The sequence below is a fragment of the Akebia trifoliata genome, chromosome 2 (assembly GCF_017979445.1).
Source record: "Akebia trifoliata isolate Shusen 1 chromosome 2, ASM1797944v1, whole genome shotgun sequence".
NCBI lineage: Eukaryota > Viridiplantae > Streptophyta > Magnoliopsida > Ranunculales > Lardizabalaceae > Akebia > Akebia trifoliata.
The window spans coordinates 1,909,468-1,932,356 of NC_141376.1; the positions used below are offsets into that span (position 1 = coordinate 1,909,468).

At 34.5% G+C, this 22,889-nt stretch overlaps 2 protein-coding genes and 1 pseudogene across 3 annotated transcripts; 2 read left to right on the forward strand and 1 right to left on the reverse strand.

Annotated features, from left to right (window-relative positions):
* Nucleotides 1-3,957: 3,957 nt before the first annotated feature.
* Nucleotides 3,958-7,277, forward strand: LOC147408683 (protein DETOXIFICATION 33-like). The gene is made up of 9 exons (XM_086420702.1): nt 3,958-4,277; nt 4,773-5,314; nt 5,469-5,555; nt 5,639-5,695; nt 5,865-6,103; nt 6,238-6,356; nt 6,616-6,702; nt 6,790-6,861; nt 6,988-7,277. Exons 1-9 carry the CDS (start codon nt 4,011-4,013, stop codon nt 7,018-7,020), a joined length of 1,503 nt encoding a protein of 500 aa, XP_086276828.1. The 5' UTR covers nt 3,958-4,010; the 3' UTR covers nt 7,021-7,277.
* An 893-nt stretch (nt 7,278-8,170) lies between these two features.
* On the reverse strand, nt 8,171-15,233 carry LOC147408684 (T-complex protein 1 subunit eta-like; annotated as a pseudogene). Its single transcript, XR_015171270.1, has 14 exons — nt 14,920-15,233; nt 14,534-14,794; nt 13,500-13,625; nt 13,173-13,405; nt 11,682-11,805; nt 11,471-11,606; nt 11,024-11,128; nt 10,721-10,840; nt 10,555-10,647; nt 10,437-10,520; nt 9,276-9,363; nt 8,918-9,006; nt 8,745-8,819; nt 8,171-8,523 (listed from the first exon to the last, which is right to left on the reverse strand). The product of XR_015171270.1 is annotated as a T-complex protein 1 subunit eta-like (transcript).
* A 2,090-nt stretch (nt 15,234-17,323) lies between these two features.
* On the forward strand, nt 17,324-19,205 carry LOC147408685 (uncharacterized). Its single transcript, XM_086458926.1, has 3 exons — nt 17,324-17,983; nt 18,114-18,165; nt 18,720-19,205. Exons 1-3 carry the CDS (start codon nt 17,826-17,828, stop codon nt 18,906-18,908), a joined length of 399 nt encoding a protein of 132 aa, XP_086315052.1. The 5' UTR covers nt 17,324-17,825; the 3' UTR covers nt 18,909-19,205.
* Nucleotides 19,206-22,889: the final 3,684 nt, after the last annotated feature.

Genomic DNA, 22,889 nt, shown 5'->3' on the forward strand with positions numbered 1-22,889 from the left:
AAAATCCTCCGAAAACCCTTAGTGTATGTTCACGTGAGTGTGTTTGAAAGTCCCATCTTTTTTCTTCAATTAGTTTATTCAATGAATTGAACTCAACCTCTCCAATCAGTATGTCTATTCGAACAAACACTTTAGAGAAACATTTCTTTAATAGACAATGGTGTTTGTCAAAAGAGGTTCGTCCAACTCTACAAATACACATGCATTCCCTCACTTGAATTATTGAAGAACAAGCACTTTAGAGAAACATTTCTTTAATAGACATGGTGTTTGTTCAAAGAGATTCGTCCAACTCTACAAATGCACATGCATTCTCTCACTTGAATTATTGAATTTTTGGAGCGGTTTTGCATTCTCGGCTTTGTTTTCTTTAAGTTTGTTGTGCATCTTTTAGAGTATGACTGCAATAACAATTTGCAAGTATGTATACACTAGGTGTGCTATCTTGTGTATGTGTGGAATGTTGTATCCAGGAATATCAACGTCTAGAGATTGTTGGCACCATAGGGGGCAAAATCTTCCTTAAGGCTATTATGTCCAACACAAGTCTTGTTCTATTTCTTTCTTGCTTCCATCAATATTTATATTTTAATTATTGTTTAATTTATACATCTTCAATCATTGAGGTGCTTTTGCAAAAGGAAAATGCAAGAAATAATGCATTTTGAAAAATTCAAAAGTTTGAAGAATGCGAGTATCCCATTTTTAAGTGGTGAGCTATTTGCATGCATGTAAGGAACAAAATGTAATATAAAAAGAAAAAATGGTGAGAATATGACTAAATTGGTCGTCCTACTAAAAAAATTTCTTTATACCTACTTGGAAAATGATTTTTTCAATAGGAAGCAACTGAAAAGTTTCATTAAAACTTGAAAAGATTCTATTAAATTCATTTGAAAAGACTTAATTATAGAAATTTGCGAGTCTTTTTAGTCTATGTTGAAGAATTTGATTTTATATACACCCCAATTTACATGAACCCATTCAAGAAAGATTTTCAAAAGTTCAATCTAAGTCCAAAAAGCCAACAAAACTAGAAAAGCCCAAGTATTCAAATAAAAGCCTAAAGGCCACTAATTGGTCATTAGATTCCCAATAAATGTCATTCGTCAAAGTCTCATGCATGCTTCCCCCTTTACCCATTTTATTATCTTAACATAAACCCATTCTTATTTTTAAAATCCACTACCACTTCCAACTCAAGCCCATTTAAATCCCTAACCCATGTTCAAACCCCCAACCTAACACAAACCCTAACCCATTACAATTCCTAACCCAAATTCATTCTAAAATCTATGTCCTAATCTAAATCCATCACTATTCTTAATCTAAATCCAAGCTCACTCCTTAGGCTAATCCATTCTCATATCCAACCTTTAAAGTCAAGGTCATTACCTATGTCATGACTTAAGAAGTCAAAGCTTGTGATCTCACACTTTTTCTCAAAAGTAGACAAATATAACCTTCTAATTGGCCTAATTTCAAATGTATATATTTATTATTATTTTTTGGATTATTTACAAGAAAATCAAAATCTATTTTTAACCAACCACATCACACATTCACGTTTGTCACTTAGTCATTTAGCCTCCAACAATACTTTTTACCTCTATGCATCTATCCCTTACTTTTTGAGATATTTACAAGAAATACAAATATCACATTTTCACATTTCTTCTTTTCATTCACTTTCACAAAAAAAAAAAATCACTTTTTTATTTTTCCCCAACCATCAAGATCATGTCAGATAACCTTGCCCACATGTGTTTGGCCAAATGACTTCATCCTAAAATTTTATGACAAATTCCATCACTTGCCTTCAAGAAAATTGAAAATCAAAAGGTTTTTTTCATACAAATCTTATGTTATTTTTCAAAATCCCTAGGTCTAAACTATTATACTCCAAAAGTTTTCTAAAACCTCTATAAAAAGTCTCATTTTCCATGAGAAATCACATGTTATCAAGTATCCATCTCAATCCTAAACTTTACCCAATTTCCTACTCAACTCTCTTAACTTTTTTCTAACGTTAAGTCTTATCAAAAATCCCTACACCACTCTTTAAGCCTTCATTCTTAAAGAATCCTAAAACCTATCTTCTTCTCTTCATCCCTTCTAAAAGACTTCATTAAACAACTTGAAGAAAGAAGCTAAGAAAAACCATAAGTACATAAGGTGGGTTAGGGTAGTTTTACTTTTCAAATTTATTACATTCCTCTCTCCCCCTTCTTCTACTACTCTCATTTATTTTCTTTTTAAAATATCATAAGATGTTCTAATGCACTCTCCTCCCTCTCTAGTAAGTTAGACTTCAACATTGTGAATGGAATGAACAAGGTGGTTTACCAAAAAAGGTGGGGATTGAAGCCCTATTAACCTTGTCATACATCATAATGTTTACAACTTACACACCTACACATGCATGGCAATGATAAAGACATGTGTCCTATTTTTGGTTGAAACACAAAGTTTCTAACTATAATATGCATGCATTCAAGGCCAAGGAATGGGAGGAGTTTCAATTATGGAACATTCCCAAAGCACCTAAGCCAATTTTTTGAAGTGAAGACTTGAATAGGGGTGTCCTTCTCCTTGGGACAACCCCTTATGTCTCTCATTGCTCACTTATTGCACATACCTACCCTCATGCATCTCATTCATTATTGTGTTTTATTTTCACTATCTTAAAAAAATACCAAGTCAAAAGGTAATCACCCTAGGTAGATCATGTCTACTTTCCATGAATGAGAGTCATTACAATGTCATGTAAAAAATGATTTTTTCAAAAAATTATCTCAGATATCAGTTTACATTTATTTCCAAAAAAGAGCGATGACAACTCAAAACCACATAGTATTGAGATTTTCTTAATGAAAATCACATGTTTACATGTATTGACCAATCGAATGAAATTTTATTTGATTTTTTTTTTCTGTTGTAGAAATTTTTTAACAATCTTTGAACTAAAACTAACCTACTTTGCAAATTATGAGAGTATTGCTTCTTGTACCACAAAATCGTTGTTGAAATTTTTGTATGGGCAAAGAAAAAGATTGAATGAAATTATGTTGGGATGGGGAGTGTAAAGAATATTTGAAAAAAAAAAAAAAAGTGGGTGAAATGAGTATTTTCAAAATTTTGAGTAGCTGCACGAAGTGAGTGAAAAGAGCACGAATGGTGGGTGCAAATAGCACGGTCCATTTCGTAATTGTAGTTGTATTTGTACCTGTCTGAACTGATTTGTGAAGTTCTGACCCACCAATATATCTGATTGGATCATTTGAGTCAAACAATTGGGTTACTACCTATATCTAGACCAAACTGGACTGGGCCTCTACTAAGGAACAATCGACCCTTTTTTTTTTTTTTTGGTTTCTCTCTTTATTGTTCAAAGAGGAAGTCATTTTGTTATTATGTAGATATATATTTTCTACTGAATACCGAAGACAACGTCAATATAATGATTGTCCAACAAAATACTATAAATAATAAAATCTTGGGTTGGGTGATTTTCTTATTAGGCATATTTATTTTATCTTTAATGATTTTTTGACTCGAAAATATTTCACTCGATATGTACTCGGCTGATGTGGCAAAAGCACATTACCGTTGCTCTTTTCCTTGAGTATCCCAAAGAAAAATATCTATGGTTTTGTGCCCTTGTCGTCATGTAGACAGATTGCACAGCGAGTGAAAATTTTTGAGTCAGAAAATCACACTCTTGTTGTACACTCCTAAAACTCTTATTTATGCTCCAACCCAAAATTTTGATTCTTAAAACCATGACCCCATCACTTAATAGGCGACTACTCAACCTATTTTTCCACACGAGACAAAATCCGAACAATATTTTATGGAACCACGTTTGAACTTTTAAAGCCCACGAGAAGTCTGTCACCTTCGTGTCCCACGTGCTTCTCGTCTGCTAGACTCGTTATATAGAATTGTTTATTGCTCAAGATTTTAAAGCCTCTCGTGTACCAACAAATTAAACACAAGACGAGGGAGTCATGGCTGGTGGTGACTACTTGCACGATTCCCTACTAGACCGAGAAGCCGATATAGATGAGATCAAGACTTGTGGCCAATTCATGAAAGAAGCAGTAATAGAGAACAAGAAGCTATGGTACTTGGCTGGTCCAGCAATCTTCACTGCAATTGCTCAATACTCACTAGGAGGAATCACACAAGTGTTCGCGGGCCACCTCACAACGCTCGAGCTTGATGCGGTATCCACGGAGAACATGGTCATTGCGGGGCTCGCTTTCGGGATCATGGTATCACTTTCTATGATTATGGAAAGATTATTTAATAATACAAATTTTATGTTTTTTTTATTTTTATGGAACATTAACAGAAAATGTTTTAGTACAAATCAAACTTTTTTTTTAAAGAAGCCTTTCTACAATGACATTAAATAACACTCAAAATAGCACTCGAGTGTGCAGGAACCATTGATTGTCCTCAAGTGTATGACATTTGAATCTCGAGAAAAAATATATATGGTTTTATGCACACTCGAATGCTAAGTCAAGTGTTATTCGAAGTCAATTTATAAATGCAAATCTATCTGTACAACCAAATTATAAGCTTTGGTAGCTCATCCCTTGGGCCAAAACCTGAAAAGATTTGGATTGGGTATGGAAACAATTAGGCCTACTATTGGATCAGTCTTGGATCTACCCTCGATCTGATCCGAATTTGATCCATTGACAGTCCTACTCTTTATCAAAATTAACCATTGATGTAAATCTTATTTTAAAATTGTGTAGTTGGGAATGGGTAGTGCACTGGAAACACTATGTGGACAAGCATTTGGGGCGAAGCAACTACACATGTTGGGTGTGTACATGCAACGTTCATGGGTCATCCTCAACATCACGTGCATCGTCCTACTACCCATCTACATTTGGGCAACTCCAATATTGAGGTTCTTCGGGCAGGACGAAGAGATCTCAAAGGTTGCAGGGAAGTTCTCGCTCTACATGATTCCTCAATTATTCTCGTACGGGTTCAATTTCCCGATACAAAAGTTTTTACAGGCACAAAGCAAGGTCATGACCATGGCATGGATAGCAGGAATGGCACTTGTGTTCCATGTATTCTTGAGCTGGCTTCTTATAGTGCAATTCAAGCTTGGGATAGTGGGTGCAGCTGTAGCACTTAATATATCTTGGTGGGTTAATGTATTGAGCCAGTTTGCTTATATAGCTATGGGCTACTGTCCCGGGGCTTGGACTGGTTTCAGTTGGAGCGCATTCCGTGATTTGGGAGCATTTGCCCGGCTCTCTATTGCTTCGGCCATCATGATGTGGTATGTACCAACCAATCCGTGCATTTATTTGGGTTTAGGGCAACAGATTAACCACATTTACCATTCCAGCCCCAGCCTTGGCTTGGCTTTGGCAATCACATGTTGCAATATATGGTGGTGTAAGATTGATATTTTTTCTTTTATGATCCTGCAGCCTTGAATTCTGGTATTACATGCTCCTTGTCGTCTTGGCGGGCCGCCTGAGGAATGCTCAGATAGCCGTAGCTGCCATTTCCATCTGGTAAACTTCTCGTAAATGTTTGCATGCATTGTTTGCCAGTACAAACTTAATTTGGTGACAATATTTTTGTTAATCCTTTGCAGCACAAACCTGAATGGATGGGAGATCATGATATTCTTAGGGTTCAATGCAGCAATCAGGTAATTCCATAATTTAGAAATATTTAGTCTAGGGCATTTTCATCATTATTTTTTTTTTTTTTTTTTTTTAAATAAAGATATTTTTGTCCTGAAATCCCATAATTTTTTCAACTTATAGCCTCATTATTAATGATTTTCAGTGATCTTGTTGACGTTGTTTTGATTGTAGTGTGAGAATCTCAAATGAACTTGGAGCAGGGAGGCCAAGGGCAGCCAAATTCTCCATACTAGTAGTGGTGCTATCTTCAGCATTGATCGGTGTAGTATTCCTGGTCCTCGTCTTGGCTTTAAGGAACGTTTATGCTGTCCCCTTCACAAACAGTCCAGAGGTAGTTGATGCTGTCTCTAAGCTCGGGGTCATCTTTGCCTTCACATTGTTACTCAACAGCATTCAACCTGTTCTAACAGGTCAGAACCTTAAACAACACCCCGAGATTGCACCACAGTTTGAAATGTTGTTACTGAAAATAGAAATTAAAAAGCATTATTAGTATATATAATATTGGATTAAAGAGTAATTCTGCACATCTTGGGGGTTTCAGGTGTGGCGGTCGGAGCGGGTTGGCAGTGGCTGGTGGCTTATGTGAACATCGGATGTTACTACATTGTTGGTCTTCCACTTGGGTTCTTGCTTGGTTCTCAATTGAACATGGGAGTAATGGTAATCCTTGTTGAGCTTTCCTGTTGTTTGCATCTCCATGCCTTATTATGTGTCACTATCATTGTCGTCGTCTAAGTCTTATCCCAAATTTTAGAGTTGAATCTTTTTCTTCCATTCAATTTTGTCTTAATTTCTTGAATTTTCCCAAATTTGATAAAATTGCAACTCTGAAACTTGGGACACATTTGAATTTCTTTTCTTTCTTTCCCTGTTTTTTTGCAAGTTAATATTAATATATGTGGGACTTCTAAAATGGCAGGGAATATGGACTGGGATGCTCACAGGAGTGGGCCTGCAAACCTTGATTCTCACTGGCATAACTCTTAGAACAAACTGGAATAAAGAAGTCTCTCTCTCTCTCTCTGTCTCTCTCTCTCTCTCTCTCACACACACACACACACATATTAAAAGTCTTCTTGTTCTTGTTTTGCAGGCTAAGTTGGCAGATTCTCGAATTAGGCAATGGGGTGGATCTGTAGACCCTCCAGTGGAAACCATCAACACTGTAATCTTCAATGCAACATACTCATGATGCACTTCTAGGATGCTTTTTTTTTTTTTCAGTTTATACCTCAAATTTATTCTACTAATGTGTCCAACTAAGCTGTTTCTTCTTGTGTGTGAATGGCAGAATGGTTATTCTACCAAGGATGGAGCGGTGTGATTGGATCAATCGGACAGTCAATAAAATAATGCAGCCATATGGCCCATATCTAACACCATTCTGATTCCAAAAATTTGCTGCCTTTCCGGATGAAGATCTAATGATGATGAACATATATGTTGGTTTATCAAAAAATAAAAACATATATGTCAGTCCTGTAGTAAGATTTGAAGTGTTTTAACGGTAAAAAGTCTAACAATTTTGGAGAAGCAATGAGAAGATTGTATTGTTGTTGCTCCTCTGTTAGCTTGCAGAAATATCTAAGTAGCATCATCTTTCAGCTAAATTATACCTGATTTAAGTCATTCTAACATTTTAATAAGAACAAATATGAAAAACTTGAATTAACAAAAATGGAAGCTTTCATTTAAACATGATCCTCCATGTTTCATTGAATATTTGAGATACCCGTCTTTACAAACTGAAAAGGGATGTTTTGCAATTTTAAAAAGAGTCGTGATTTTCTGACTCGCCCCCCTTGACATACTCTCCTGAAGTGGCATGTGGTAGAACCATAGATTGTTTCCTCGGGACACACAACTGCACATATTTATCTATGATTCTAACACATGCCCCGTCAGGAGAGTATGAGGGAGTATGTCAGAAGGGAAGGAGGAGGAGGAGGAGGAGGAGGAGGAGGGGAGGGGGGGAGGAGGACAATTATTATTCTCTTAAAACCCAACTAAAGTGATTATAGGGGAATGGGATTATAATTTATTGAGTTTGACAAAACAACCTTTGATAGTCTTAAGTTTAAATGTAATGGTAGGGATGGTTTTTGGCTATTCAAATTTTGGTGTTGCCTAGCAAAAAAAAAATATTGGGTTGAACTACTTTTACTCCGCCTCTCTCATTATAATAGTAAAGAAATATATTTTGTCAAGCAAGTGAAGTGGTTAGTAGTCAACGTGAAGGTGATTCAACAAGATTTGAACCTAAGTTGTGCTATCAATGGAGACGCACATCCGCTAAGTTGGCACCTTATCAAATATATAGGGCACATTATAGATCCAAAACCAAACCAATAAGCTATCGAATCAGATCCTTGTTGAAATCCAAATCATCGACCCAGGGTTAGACATGACCACCAACATTTTTAAAAGTTGATGTGTTTCCAAATCTGCATGCCAACTCAATGGAGCAACAAGTGTGCTTTCTAAAACTAAGAATCACTAAAAATATAAGATTATGAGATGCCTAGGACTGTCCAGGTTCCTACTTCATCTAGTAGATCAGCATTTCTTTTGCTTCAAATTTGGAACAGGATCCAATACATCAAATTAAAATGGACAAGGGGTAAAAATTAAGCAAAAAAAAAATACTGTGTTTGTTTCGCAGTCAAAATCTTGCCTGCAATTGACCAAACATATATCTCAAGAGTACGGGATCAAAAATCTCGATAGTCCATCACCTTCGCATTCCTCGTCCACGGCCACGGAAACCTGCTCCACCACGGCCTCAACCCATGACACCTGCAGCAGCCTCTCCTTGTGCATTCTCTGACTGCATTATCAATATCATCAAGAACCATAAACAACTGATCCATCATTCAAGCCTAAGATGCCTTACCATGAAGAGGTGCATGACCTACTAAAAGAAATTCTAAAAAATAGGACGAATGGCTCAACAGTGTGAATTTAGAGCAATGTTTAAGATGTAGAAATTATTATGTTCGAAAAGAAAACAAAGCCTGACATTCTATCACCCAAAAAAAATAGACATACCTTTGGGTTTTTTACCATTTCATCCACACTTAAAACAAGTCAAGCTGCCTCCGTTGCCCCATTTATAGCATTTATCTGGGGTATAATTTAAATAGACATAACCAACACTCAAATCTGACCGGTGGAATGATGTAAACAATAACTAAGGAACAACATGAGGGAACAAAGAATACCTTCACAACTGCAGGTTCCCATACAAAGTTGGCAAATGAATCTGCAATTCCACCTGTGTTGATATCCAACCCATACAGGGCACCCTCACCTGTGATAAGCCTTATTATTATCAGCAGAAATAGATAGCTACTGACAACGATTTAGCCAAAGTAGGGTCCCCACCAGAACTGACCCAATGATCACAACCATTAGAACTAATGCATCCTTCTGGATGAAAGGGAAGTATGGCATGAAATCCAGAAGTTTCTGGTTTTGATGGTTACCATCATCTTCATGTTGAATATTCCCATAGCTATTATATATGGGACCATCATCAAGTAGTGTGTCCCAGCCCTAGAAATGGAAGAAGGATCTAACCAGATGGAAGAGCATGTTTCTGTATAAGTTTGTTCAATACTTCAGTTGCATCAAACCCTGCATTCTCACAGAGCTGCCTTGGAATAATCTACACAATGTCGAACAGTGAGAATTTTAATAGGGGATCCACGGTAGATGGGTCAAAAAAAAAATGCAAGCTTAGCCTGCCTGATATGATTGCCTTTTTTCAACCAAGATCAAATCCTTTAAACCATTTAATGAAAATGTAAAAAACCACCAATAGAGTCATAAAGCATGCAAATGATAAAGGCTCTTCTCATGGAAAGTTATGCCACCTTAGGATGTTCTCATTTCACAAATAGAAAGGAGGAACTCAATGGATGCCCCATAGGGGATGATAATCGTCCCTACTCCATACATATGCACACATACAGAAGAATATGTCAAACATATTAAATGTGCCCCATATACCAAAACTTGACTCTACTGGATGATTTTACTCATCCACTCAATGGACCTTCTGTACTTACCATTACTTTGAGGGAGCACTAAGAAGCATGTGAAACATTGAATAGTTATGACTACCTTATCAAATGTCTAACATAGGGTAGGATTGAACATGCGACATCATGGTGGTGGAGCAGTCTGTCAACCTATATACTGATTTAGTGTATATAATTACCACAGTACAAATTTTGTTTGTATTACCAGCACTATGTGAATAAGTTCATTAATAGCTTACGTTTGCATCAGATACAATCACAATATGCATGCACGTAATGGTGTTAATGCTAATATACTTTTCAGTACAGCCCTATGCATGTTTATTCCAGAAGTTGCAAGGCCACCTCAGTTTCAAGAACTTCCTGAAAAAATATGCCACTGTTGGTATTGCATTAGGAAGAAAAAAAGATGTTTATAGGCAAGCAAGTATAAATGCATCAAGTTCAACCCCCCATCTCCTCACAGCGCAGTAGTGCCCCTTTTCAATGTTCAGTTTTTTTTACCCCAATAGATGAAGAAAATTCATTAAGAAGAAGAAATGAAGGATACAGAGGGAAGGTCAAGTGAACCATCCAAAATTTGGAAATTGATACAAAATGACAGCTCAGATGGCCCAAAAAACAGAAATATATAAAGAAAACATTCATGAAATAAAATAGGGAAAGAGAAAATAACTGGAAGCATCATGAATCCTACCTCAAGTGCTTTCGCATAAGAATTTATAAAAAGCTGAGACTTCCCCGCTATTGTGCGTGCATGCTGTATCAAGTACCGACTTATCTCCATCTGCCATGAGAATAAAAGTTTCATCTACAGCACCACCACCAGCAACAACAGTGGAGCTCTTTACAGCTCTTCTAACTATCATAATGGCATCATGGAGGCTCCGCTCAGCTTCCTCAATGAACTGAAGCACATGCAAACATGAAGTGCATGATTGACTAACACGGCATGATTCACATTGTGCATTATTGACACACCTGATCAGCTCCACCACGAAGAACAATAGTTGCTGTCTGAACCTACGGACATCCACTGAATATGTTAAAACGCTCATTTCCAACTTGCCTTTCTTCAAAAAGCTCACAGGATCCAAGAACCTTCACAACACCAAAACACTCATTTTAATGGCAAAAGATGATAAAGATAAACACCCGTGCTCAGTAATCAGGCCAACTGCCCACCTATTCTTTTAAAATTTGAGAAAGGTGCACCAATAATGTCATCAATAAAGTTATATTTTCCAATATATCATTAGGATCAAGAGAGGACATAAAAGAAACCTCATCAACAATGTTATTGACAAAAGTCTGTACAGTTGCGCCAGTTGCTGCAGCAACCCGTTGCAAATCCTCTTCAGTTACATGACCAGCATAGAAAATATCTGTCTGCAAAAATACTGCACGAAAACGAACCAGATGATGGACGAATAGGATATTTTATAGGATAGTTATCCCCAAAAAAAAATCTATGGGATAGTGTAAACTATTCTTTCTGAAATATTATTGGTAAAAATCAAGAAATGTAACAAATTTAAGGGTAAAAAAGAATAAATTTATCTAGGTTAATCATCAAAATCCCACGAACATTTCACTATTCCAAGAAACTTTTGAAAGAAAAACAAAACAGATCAAGTTCTTGCAACATAACCACGTCTTTAAAATCTCGATAAAGAGGTACTGAAGATCTTAAAAAACGCAGAGATGTTTGTCGCATGTTAGAAAAGTTACCTGTGTTGCTAGATCATGTATTGCTAATCGTGAAAGGACTATTTTAGCTCCACTCTGGACACATTTATCCAATTTATCATAAATAATATTCCATTCAGCATCGGCAATTGACTGATACTGCAACGGATCAGAAAGTCTGCAAAATAATTCACAGAATTAGGCAAAAATATTTCGTAACATCAAATGAAGAATAGAAAGGACTAACTGCGACCTTATCTCTGCATTTTCTTTCTCCGACTTGAGTTCTAGTTCAATGTTAAGTTAGAGTATCCTTGGATTCAAAAACTTCTTTGGTTGCTGTTCAAAAAAACCAAAGTCACAACTCAGGTCAACTTCTTTCAAGTCAATATCAAAATACTACAAAAACTCGATGAGTGCACAAAGAACCAAAAAAAGAAAAAGGAAAAAAAATCCAACATTAAAACTTGTAGATACCACTTGAAATAATAATGCACTTGAAAATGTAGAAACTTGACTTTACTAGAGTTGATTAAAGTCATCTAAAAGAATTGTCTCTATTAAAGTCTGAAGTCTGAATTTTAATTTCTGTTTTCTGAAATTTAGAATCTGAAGTCTTGTTCTGAAAAAGTTGTTTGTTTATCATTTTTAAAAGCCTCTGGTTACAAACAGAATTTTAAAACATAATGGTCATTTTGACAAGATTACCCTTTTGTAATTCTAATAAATTGTTAACCGAAAAATATAACATGTTATGCATAATGAAACCATTCACACATTTAATTTCAATTTCTAATAAATTAAAGACCCCAAAAGTATTGTTTTCAAATTAATTTCATACTTGAAAAATTATATTCTAACAAGGTAATACTCAAACAATAAACAATCATGTATTTTCTAGTTCAATTGCAATCTGATCACGTAAAGTGATGTGAACTACCTACAAATTTAACAAATAAATCAAAAGGAAAAGTGGGGAGACCTTAACAACACAATTGTAGAGGAAGAAGGGGTAGAAAAAAAAGGAAAAGTAGAAAAGTTAAAAATAAGGGTTTTAGGGTTTGTATAAAGAAGAGATAAGTGATAGAAATCAGTATTTTGAGGAGGGTACTTTAGAAAAAATTAATAATTCAGAATTCAGAAGTTTCATCCAGCATCCCCCCATTTCTTAATCAAAAGTTCTAAATTTTGGTTCTTAAGGCTGAAATCTGAAATGAAACAAACAACAATTAAGCTTCTGAAGTCTGAATTTTAAAGGTGGACCACCTTTTTTTAGACTTCAGAAGTGTAACCAAACACACACTAAGTCTTTCTTTTTTTAAGACTGACAAAAACACCCATATACATAAAAGCATATAGTCATTGCCAAATCAAATAGGAACTTGAACAGGTGAACATAATTGAGCCAGGTGATTAGAATCAGATGGCAAATGAATCACCTTTTAAATTATATTTAGAAAAGAAAGGCTGGACACAAACTGGTTCGGACCCTTAACTCCGCAAAATTGTAACTTATTTAAGTTAGACAGCATTTTATTTTTCAAGTGAACTGATTTTCTAGAGGACAGCTTTGAGTCTATCTAGGTAAATGAACTGAAAGAGAGAATTGTAGACAATAAGCTACTCCAACTTTGAAGCAGGAATGTGTGTCAAACCAGTATAAATGTTTAAAGTTATTGCTTACTAAAGTGAGGAATTCCCACAAAACATGAAGAATACAGGTAAAACAATAAGATAACAGAACTTATAGGTTCCAATAGGAAAATGTGTACCTTCTTTGTCCCGATTAGGTTAAGTCTATCATCATTGCCAATTGCAATGACAGCCTCCACAACCATAGATGCAAAAAAAATCCTTTTCTCCACCAATGAGCTTTGAGGAGAGTGTTGTAGCAGCACATTTTGCCAACAAGCTCTTCTTTTCCTCCAGACTTCTCCCCTCTATGCTTACAGCAAGTTCTTTGATTTTGTTAATCGCCTGAAACAAAAAAATTCATAGTCCAGGATGCATGAACAATTTGGCATGGCATCACAATTAAACAAAGACAAAATAAGAAAATCAATTTCTCTACCAAATTGCATGCGGTCCAATAACTCCGTATTAGATTCTGAAGGTGAACCCCATCCTCAATGAAAGGTTTTGCCTCCGTTAGAAATTCTCCGGCAAGAAGCACCACAGTTGTAGCTCCATCACCAACCTGGACATAACGACACAAAAAAAAAAATCCAAACGTATTAATGTGTGAACTCTGCATATAACTTTTCAATCACTACTTTATAACCATTATTATTGGGTACAAATTAAAACAACTCTCATTCTCAATATACATAATCACGAGAAAAGCTACAGACAAATCAACTACCCACATGTCCAACAATAGAAAACCAAAAAAAATCTAAGTGTAGTGCATTGTGTGATGCTGATTTTAACTGCAAATAAATTTTACGGGGTTTTCGATATAGACCTGATATTACAGGGTACACAGGTAACGTAAGATTTACATTGTGCCTCTCATAGACTCACTGAACACATTTTTGGACGAAATCAAATAAGAAATAGTTGGTTTTGGAGGATCATCTCTTGCCACAGAAATTGTTAATTGTCCTGGTGACAACAAAACCATGGTTAAGCCAAAAGAACTTCAAAGAGTGGATCCAACAATAGCGAAAAAAATCACTGATTTTTTCAAAAAGTAGGGATTAATTCACAAAGCTTTGAAAATTATTTTTTATATTATATTTTAATATGCCATTTTGTAATTTTACTTAATATTTTTTTTATTGATAATTTTACATAAGATTATGTTAAGTAATAGTATATTTTTATTTATTTTTTCCACTTTCCCAATTTTTCCAGACCTTTTCCCTTGCCGAATTTTATCCAATCCCAACTTTTTCACTATGGGTCCGAGTACAACCATGTCTCCGCAGTCCGCACTAACAGTTAAAAAAAATGGAAATTTTAAAGGGCATAAATGAAATAAGAACAAACCAGATTAAGCCAAATAAACTTCAAAGAGTGGGTCCAACTACAACCATGTCTCAAAAAAAAAAAAAAAAAAAATACACACTTTAAAGGGCATTAGCTCTGGTTGGGTTGGATTACCTCAGAATCTTGGGACTTGGCAATGTCGACAAGGAGCTTGGCAGCAGGATGGACGATGTCGAGAAGCTTCATGATGGTTGCGCCATCACTGGAGATGGTAGTGTTGCCTTTGTCGTCATGGATGAGCTTGTCCGTCCCTCTAGGACCAAGTGTCGTCCGCACCGAATCCGAAACTACTGTGCAAGCATTGATGTTGCTCACTAGCTGTGCCTTCCCTTGAGATGTATCCGTTCCTTCCTTCAACAATATGATCTGGGGTTGCTGTTGTTTCCACGAACCAACAAACACACACACACAAAAACAGGTTCAGAATCAAATTAGGGTTTCACAGAGCATCCATTCTTCGACTTATGTAGAAAAATGAGATAGAAAGAAAGAGAGAGTACCAGCATGGCCGCCATTGAAGTTGAAGCTTGAGATCTGAGATTTTATGGTCGTTTATACGTTGAGCACCAGAGGGAAAACCAAGGCTCTCCCCATCTCTGTCCGTTTCCCATCAAACAAATTGAAGGCAGCGGAAATCAAAACGTGGCGCCAAAATTAGTTAGTAGAAACTGAGAGCAAATTTAAGTAAAATTATTTAAAGGACCCTGCTGGAGAGACTTTTTTTTTAAATAATCCCTAAATTTTGGATGGTCTCTTAATAGTCCATGTAAGTAAATTTTTCTTTTGTTAAGAGAGTGCTCGACCTCATCTCCCACATTTCTCACGATTGAATGTCCTAACCATTTGAAAGAATCATTTTCATCCAAAAACTTTGAAGTTTTAACATCTCAACCGAATTTCAAATACTCTATTCCTTTGGAAAGAATTTAAGAATGAAGAAGAAGTCATTTTCAAGGGATTTAAAAAAATGTATGTAAAAAAATTATGATTTTTCTTTTTTTTTTTTTTTTTATGAAAATCGAACAAGAATGGTTCTTTTAGGTTGAAATCATTTATAACAAATCATAATCTAAAATTTTTAGTCGACCTTTTCATGTATTTTAGTAAAAAAACAAAAAACAAAAAAAAAAAACTCAAAATTGGAAAATGGTTGGATTTTACCAATATCAAGTTCACCACTTTCTCGACAATATGTAGTGGTGAGTTCGATAGTAAAAATTGTAAATTTGACACTAAATATAAATAATAAAAAAAACGTCGAGTTCAACAGTAAATAAAAGTTGGTGAACTCGACAGTAAATAAAAAAGTGGTGAGTTCCCCAACAATGAGGGACCATTAAAAAAATAAGAAGTTTACTAACTGTCCTATCTAGCTATCGTCCAAAACCTATAGACTATTTAGAAATAAATCCATCCACTAGGGTCTTTTAAGTAATTTTTCACATATTTAATGCCCGGTAATTATATCCAAATTTTATTTTTATTTTTATTTATTTATTATGATAGGATTTCAAACCCGTAGGCCCGATTAGCAAAGGTGAGGCAACTGACCTCTCAGAGCACCATATCTCGTCCAAATCTCCCAAGGTACATGCAATGCCTCATAAATTATATATGCCAAGTAAGTAGGCAAAAATCTTTGTGAGTGTCCAACAAGGGGGCTTAAACTCAAGACCTCTCCCTTTTTGGAGGGATGCCCTGGTCATTACGCCCAATACTAGTTAATTTGTCGATCGAGACTCTGCCTTCAAGGATTAGGAGAAGACTCCAACAATGTTCAACCATTATATACAAACTTGATGTCTCTCACTGAGTTGCCTGAAATAGGAAATTATTCTAATGTCTAGAATCTAATTACTTATATTATAATTTTGTTTATAATATACTTCAACTCCCTTTATATGCGTTTAATGCCTAGACCATACTTGGTATTTTTGTAAATTGAGGGTGTCCTTCGATACATGTGGGCCAATAGGAATGTGAGGGATTTTATGGGTCTCCAAATTCGCACATAAGATCATTCATAGTGAGAATTGTGTGAAACCGTTCATGCCTATCACATCATTTTCTTAATTTCAATGCTTCATGTCCAAGGGCTTCTCCATGTAAATAACTTAAACACCTTCATCTTCAACCTTAATTAAAAATAAAAATAAAAAAAAATGAACATTTGTTTTATTTCTTAAAATTAGACACTTTCATTTTCTTTCATGTATTTTTTAAGAGGAAATTCCCAAAATAAATCGTTTAAATCCCAAAAATGGACCACTATTGAAATTAATTCCAAAAATGGTATTTTACCATTTCGGAAATATGTTATTGTATCTAAACGGTAAAAAAAAAAATGAACAGTGTTTTTTGACATTTTTCATATCGAAAATACCCTTTTTCCATTTTTAACGTTTTATGGTAAAAATGGCTTAAGAGAGAGAAAAGGGTATGTTCGATATGAAAAATGTAAAAAACATTATTCATTTTATTTTTTCATCATCTTGACAACAACAACAACAAAAAAAAACTTATTTCTAAAAATGATAAAATACCATTTTTTCAATGATACACCGTTTTGAGAATTAATTGATTTTCAATGCATGTTTTGGTAAATTAACTTTTTTAATCAATCTTATTTTGAATCTATCCTTTTCAACCTAACATTAATCCATTGTAGAAAACTCTATATTTGTCTATCAAATATCATCATTGAAAGGTTGATTGTGAAGATGAAAATTCGAACATTTAAGGTCATTAGTTCTAAGGAAGAAAATAAAAATTGAAGGAAAAGGACCAATCTTGGGATGAAAAAAAAAAATTGATTAATTAAATTCGATGACTGATTTTGAAAAGAAAAAGAAGGGTTTTTTTTTTTTTTTTTTTTTAAAGATGATGAAGATGAGGGTATTTAAGTCATTTAGCAGAGGATCTAGGATCTAAGTAGTGGAGCTTGTATTCAAAATGCTGATGTGGCGGGCATGCATGACTTCAGTTGTGCAAACTGCAAAGCAACTTCAACCAACCAGTTTGTGTGCATGTTACGAAAACCCAGCAAATTGCAGCATAAATACGACCAGGTCACGTAAAAAATGCAACAAAAATTGGTTCATTATGAAACACATTTTACAAATTCATGAAATTTTGGTGCTTACTTGGACCAAGAAATTAGTAGAAAAAACAGGAATGAGAATCCCTTCCCACCTAGTAAAACCCATCCGAACTTAACTCCCAACCAAATGCCTTGCTCTCTCGCTCTCTCTCCTACTCAAAATCTATATATTTCTCTCTATTTTTCTTCTAATTTTGTGATTAATAATCCATTTGAATGGGTATTATTAAATAAAGGTGTTTAATGAATTACTCACAAGTACTTAATTGCTTGTGATTTGTCTGTGTTTTATATGTTGGAGAGGAGATGCATCGTTCAGCATTCAAAAGCAGTCTACTTGATTCTGGCTCGGATTTGCCGAACCTCAGGTTTGGAAATCAAGAAGAGCCTATATGTCCCAAACCTCGCAGGTTCAGAGCGGCCTTACCAGAGTTTCTCAAGCCCAACAAGTGCTCAAAGCACAGGTTTGCCTTTTTTATACATATAAATCACTAAATTTTACATCAATAAAAATAATTTGTTTAAAAACAGTATATTTTGTTTATTTATTTTTGACAATTACTAAGAATTTTACTTGTTATTCTGTGAAATCAGCCAATTAAACACTGAAGGGAGAAGTGAAATTATCAACATTATTACTGGCAAGGTAAGGATTCCAAATCCCATGTCACAAAAAACCATTAAAATAAGTCTATATTTATGGGTCCAAATAGTTATCCAAGTTCTCGGTATTTCTGAAATGTTGCTAATGTTGACAAAATGCTATTAAATTATCAACATTACGTGACGACTTTGACAACATTAACAATATTTCGAAAATATCAAAAACTTTTGTAATTATTTAGGAATTTATTGTATGTTTATTTCACTTGATCATCATTTGATCGGGTTATTTTTTAACCTAGAAAAATCTAGATAAAGGACTTGTTAAATATTGGGTTTCCACTCGTCGTGCAATTCAAATTTGGGCACCTATGCAATCCCTTTGTGATATCCACCGTATGTATAGGTGACAAAATCTGAATGTATGGACTAATAAGATGTACTTACGTTATCATAACAAATAAAAATAAAAACTCGGGGTTTATTGAATAAATATTGTCCATTTATTCCATTTTGTCTAAAGTCATATATTTTGTTAATTGATTTAATACATCATCCCCAAAAATGTGACAATATTTTGTAATGCTTTGGGTACAGAGTGAAGATGTTCGTGAGTTTGTGTGTACAGGGTGCTCTCCTTTGTGTTACTCTGGGTCTCCTCCGAGTAGATCAGGTAATCCATTGGTTCACGATGTGGAGTTCATTCATCAAATGGAACTTCTCTCGCCATTCACAAGAACGAAGTTATCCAATCATTTTGGTTTAATCTCTACCTCCCCGGTCTAAAGGGCGTCTCTTATGCATAGAGGCACACCTTACCTCCGCTATCAATAATTCAATCCCTAGTGCTTCTTCCCAACAATCCCTGACTCCCAACAAATAAAACAATAAGACGCACTTCGACCCAACAATCTAAAATGTTGCATCTCATACGCGAAACGGTTTTCTTACACTAAAATCACAACTTCAGGGTATTTTTGTAGTCAATAGTTCATTTTTGTCCTTCCTTGTAAATATTAAGGTCATGGAGTCCGTGACGTGAAATGTATATATTTGTATAAGTAATTTTGATTGAAAAATTCATGTATGGTTGTTGTCTATTAGGTCCTGTACTAATAAATGATTATTTGGGCCCCGAGGCAATGGACAAGGCACCAAAATAACATGGGAGTGTTAACAGGACCACAATGTCATTATTGCATCCACCAATATATAGGACAAAAGTACTATAACATGTGACTGAGGCCTATTCTTTCGTTACTCCCACAAGAGTTAATAAAACAGATAAAGGGGAAATTATTAAAAGAGGATTAAATAGTTTAATATTTTTTAAAAATTATTATTATTTAAATTTTTTTTATATCAAAAATGAATTAAGTGGTTGAACAGTCCACTAGTTTAATGTGTTAAAAATACATTGTTTTACAACAACAAAAAAAAGGCCTTGGAATAATTAAAACCTTGGAATGTCCAACGTTTTAATAATTTGTTTTAACATTTCAATAATTTAATCTCCACTTAAAGTACTGAATAGTCTAACAAATTACTAAAACACTAGACTGTTCAGTAACTTAATTCATTTTGATAATTTTTTTTAAAAAATAAATTCTTTTTCATAAATGTTAAAATATTTAATACTCGTTTACTAATTTTCCCAAAAGATAATAAATTTGTAGGGTGAAAAGTTGAGTTGTTGTGAATGCCCTGACAATCACCCCAAAAATCATGCTTGTTTCATGCACATTAATTGCTTACGTATAAATCAACAAAAAATGAGAATTTTTTATAAGATTCATAACCTAATGGATGATTATATTCTGGACCTCCTTTGAACCAATACACTTTAAGTGTAATGGATTCATTTGCCTTGGGATACACATAATCATAAATATGATTTTTGTGTATCCTAATGCAAATGATCTACAGTTCTGTGGTGAAGAAGGGGGGGGGGGGGGGGGGTCGCCAGATTATCACAACTGATACATTAAAATAATTCATTTACAAGTTTTAGAATAAGGTATATTTGAGTTTTATAGATCAAATGATTTAGGGTCTGTTTGGCCACACCAATTTACACCTGCGAAGGTATAGAATCCTGTGATAATCCTAATGCACAAAATGAAATGCTTTACTTAATGTGAAAATTATTAAAACCTGTTGCTCTAGATGTGAAAATTACTAAAATTTGTAGTACATACCAAGGATTAGTATATCATGAGGGACGATTACAAAATTTCTAGTGGGAAGCAACTATACCCATGGTTTTAAAACTCGTTTTGACGTCTCGTCTCATCCATGAGCAAGACCGAGTTATCTTAGACAAGTTTTCTGATATGTTTTGAGTCGTTTCATTCAACAATGAAAAAATGAGCTGTGATTTGAAATCTCGTCCGATATGTTTGACTTGTCGATCCCTGTCTCGTTAGTGGACGATACCAAGACGTATCGAACAAATCGTTAAAACCATGGCTATACCTGATGTTTAAGTCGTTCAACCACATTTAGATCAAACGCTAGAAATCGTCAATCAGGCTGAGTTTTATATCCAACATTGTGAGCTTACAATGCATCTATTCTGGCCCACTATATCCAAAACAACAAAGGTCAACCTGATTGGTGATTTATAGTCATTGGATTTGAGTGTCTCTATTCTTTGAGGGCCAGGGCAATAGTTGGGTGCCAAGTTCATAATTCTTCCTTTTTTCTTTTTTCCTTAGAAAAAAAAAAAAGAAAAGAAAAGATCAACTAGTTGCACACCACACATTATCGATTGCACTCCATCACTTAAAATTCCCTTTTGCACTCCCATTTGGATAATTACACTCCAAAAATAATTGAAAAAATGTTGCACTACACACACACACACACAAAAAAAAGAGAGTTTTCCTCAACCATGACCACTGAAATTATTGTTGATTACACATGCAAATGTAGATTCGACAAAAGGGGGCATGTTTCCTTTTTTTGGTTTTATATATTAAAATCATTGTTTTGCAAATCGTAGAAAAAATAAATAGCCATGGTGTGGACATGCATTGTTTGTGTGGCTAATCCAGAGTCATTTAAGATATATATTGCTGGATTTGCTAAAGAAAACCCCACACAAAAGTTACGAGTCTCATTTTTAGTACTTTTATTAAAAGGCTTTGCTGATGCCACAATATAGAAGCTCAACAAAAAAATTGCTGCCTTTATGAAAAGGCTTCGGTGATGATGTTACAATATATAAGTTCAACAAAAAACATATGAGTCGACCCTTCGGGTTGATTAAAGATCATGGAAATCCAAGAGATGATATCTAAACATAGGTTCATACTAATTTCTAAATAAAATCTAGACAGAGATTGGAAAATCAGGAATAAGATATGAGATTAGACCTAAAGAGAACATGAAAAATAGATTACTAGTGAAGATTACGAGCAAAGTAGAGAACAAGCACAGAATACAAAGCTAGAAGAAGATGGATAAATTTTAAATCCTAAAAATTTACATATTGAAGTGCGATTTGTAGATTAAAATAGAGGGGTTTTTTTTTTTTTGTAAGATTGAATGAATAACACTCTTACATGGCATATAGGTGAAACTTTGTTGAACCATATTTGTTGTGCATGCTAAAATCTTAAATTCGTGTCAAAAACAAAAATTTGAGGACTAGTTCTTCAAACTGATGACATGCCACTTGACCTATGACGCAACATTCGTGAATCAAAGAAAGGATATAAATAACATAAATATCAAAAAGAAAGAATTGGAATACACTAGAAAATAGAGAACTCTCAATAAATTTAAATGAATTAAAGATGTCTCTATGTTAAAGAGTTATAATAGCATTTATAAAAGAACAACCATATTCCTAATAAAACATGAAAATGGTCAAAATATAAATATAAAAAAATTGTCAAATATAGTAAGTTTGGCCTAAGAATGATAATAGATAATACTAAAGTTATTAATAAAACAAAATTTTACTAAAATGGTAAATTGCCTAACAATAGGGGTAAACGAAGAAATCATGCCTAAAAGTGAAAAGTACATGGAGAAGTCATGGATCTTAAAGAACTTGATGGTTTCATTAAAAAATAGGTCTTGTCACATGATTCTGACTCTGTGTTCCGTGTTCTACTAATGCATTTAGGCTTTCTCTTGCTTGGACTTTTGGCGATCCAAGCGTTCCATGAAACCCTCTGCCACTTGTGTTACATCAACCTAGGTCTTCTCTGAGATACTAATACAAATGGCCCAAATGCTCTTGTTTTCAATCTAGATAAAAATCTTTATTTTTTCCCGTCGACAAATTATCTTCAATTATAAGATTCTATCTCCTTCAACTTTTTAACTTTAAGTACAAGATAGGATTTTTTTATGAGTAGAATGATGGATTTATGGGTAGAAAAATCAATGAATTTTATGAGACATTGAACATAGAGGTTAACAACTAGAAGATGATAGATTTTTAGGATCAATGTTTTTCTTCCCCTTCAACTGTACGATTTTATCTCCTTCACCTTTCAAACCTGAAGAACATGATAAGATTCTTAGAGAAGTAAAAAAAAAGAAAGATAAAACTTTGGATACTGATATTGATTTAGATATTCATCTTGCTAAAAGTCTCAAATTTATGAGGTTTTCTTATATCAAGTCCCTCTAGCTATCAACTTAGCAACCAAATCAAGAATAATTGAGTTAGAGAAACAATCAAAAAGTTATTTACCAATGTGATCAATTTGATATTTATAGAATCAAATAGCCATCTTAGTTTGGTAATTT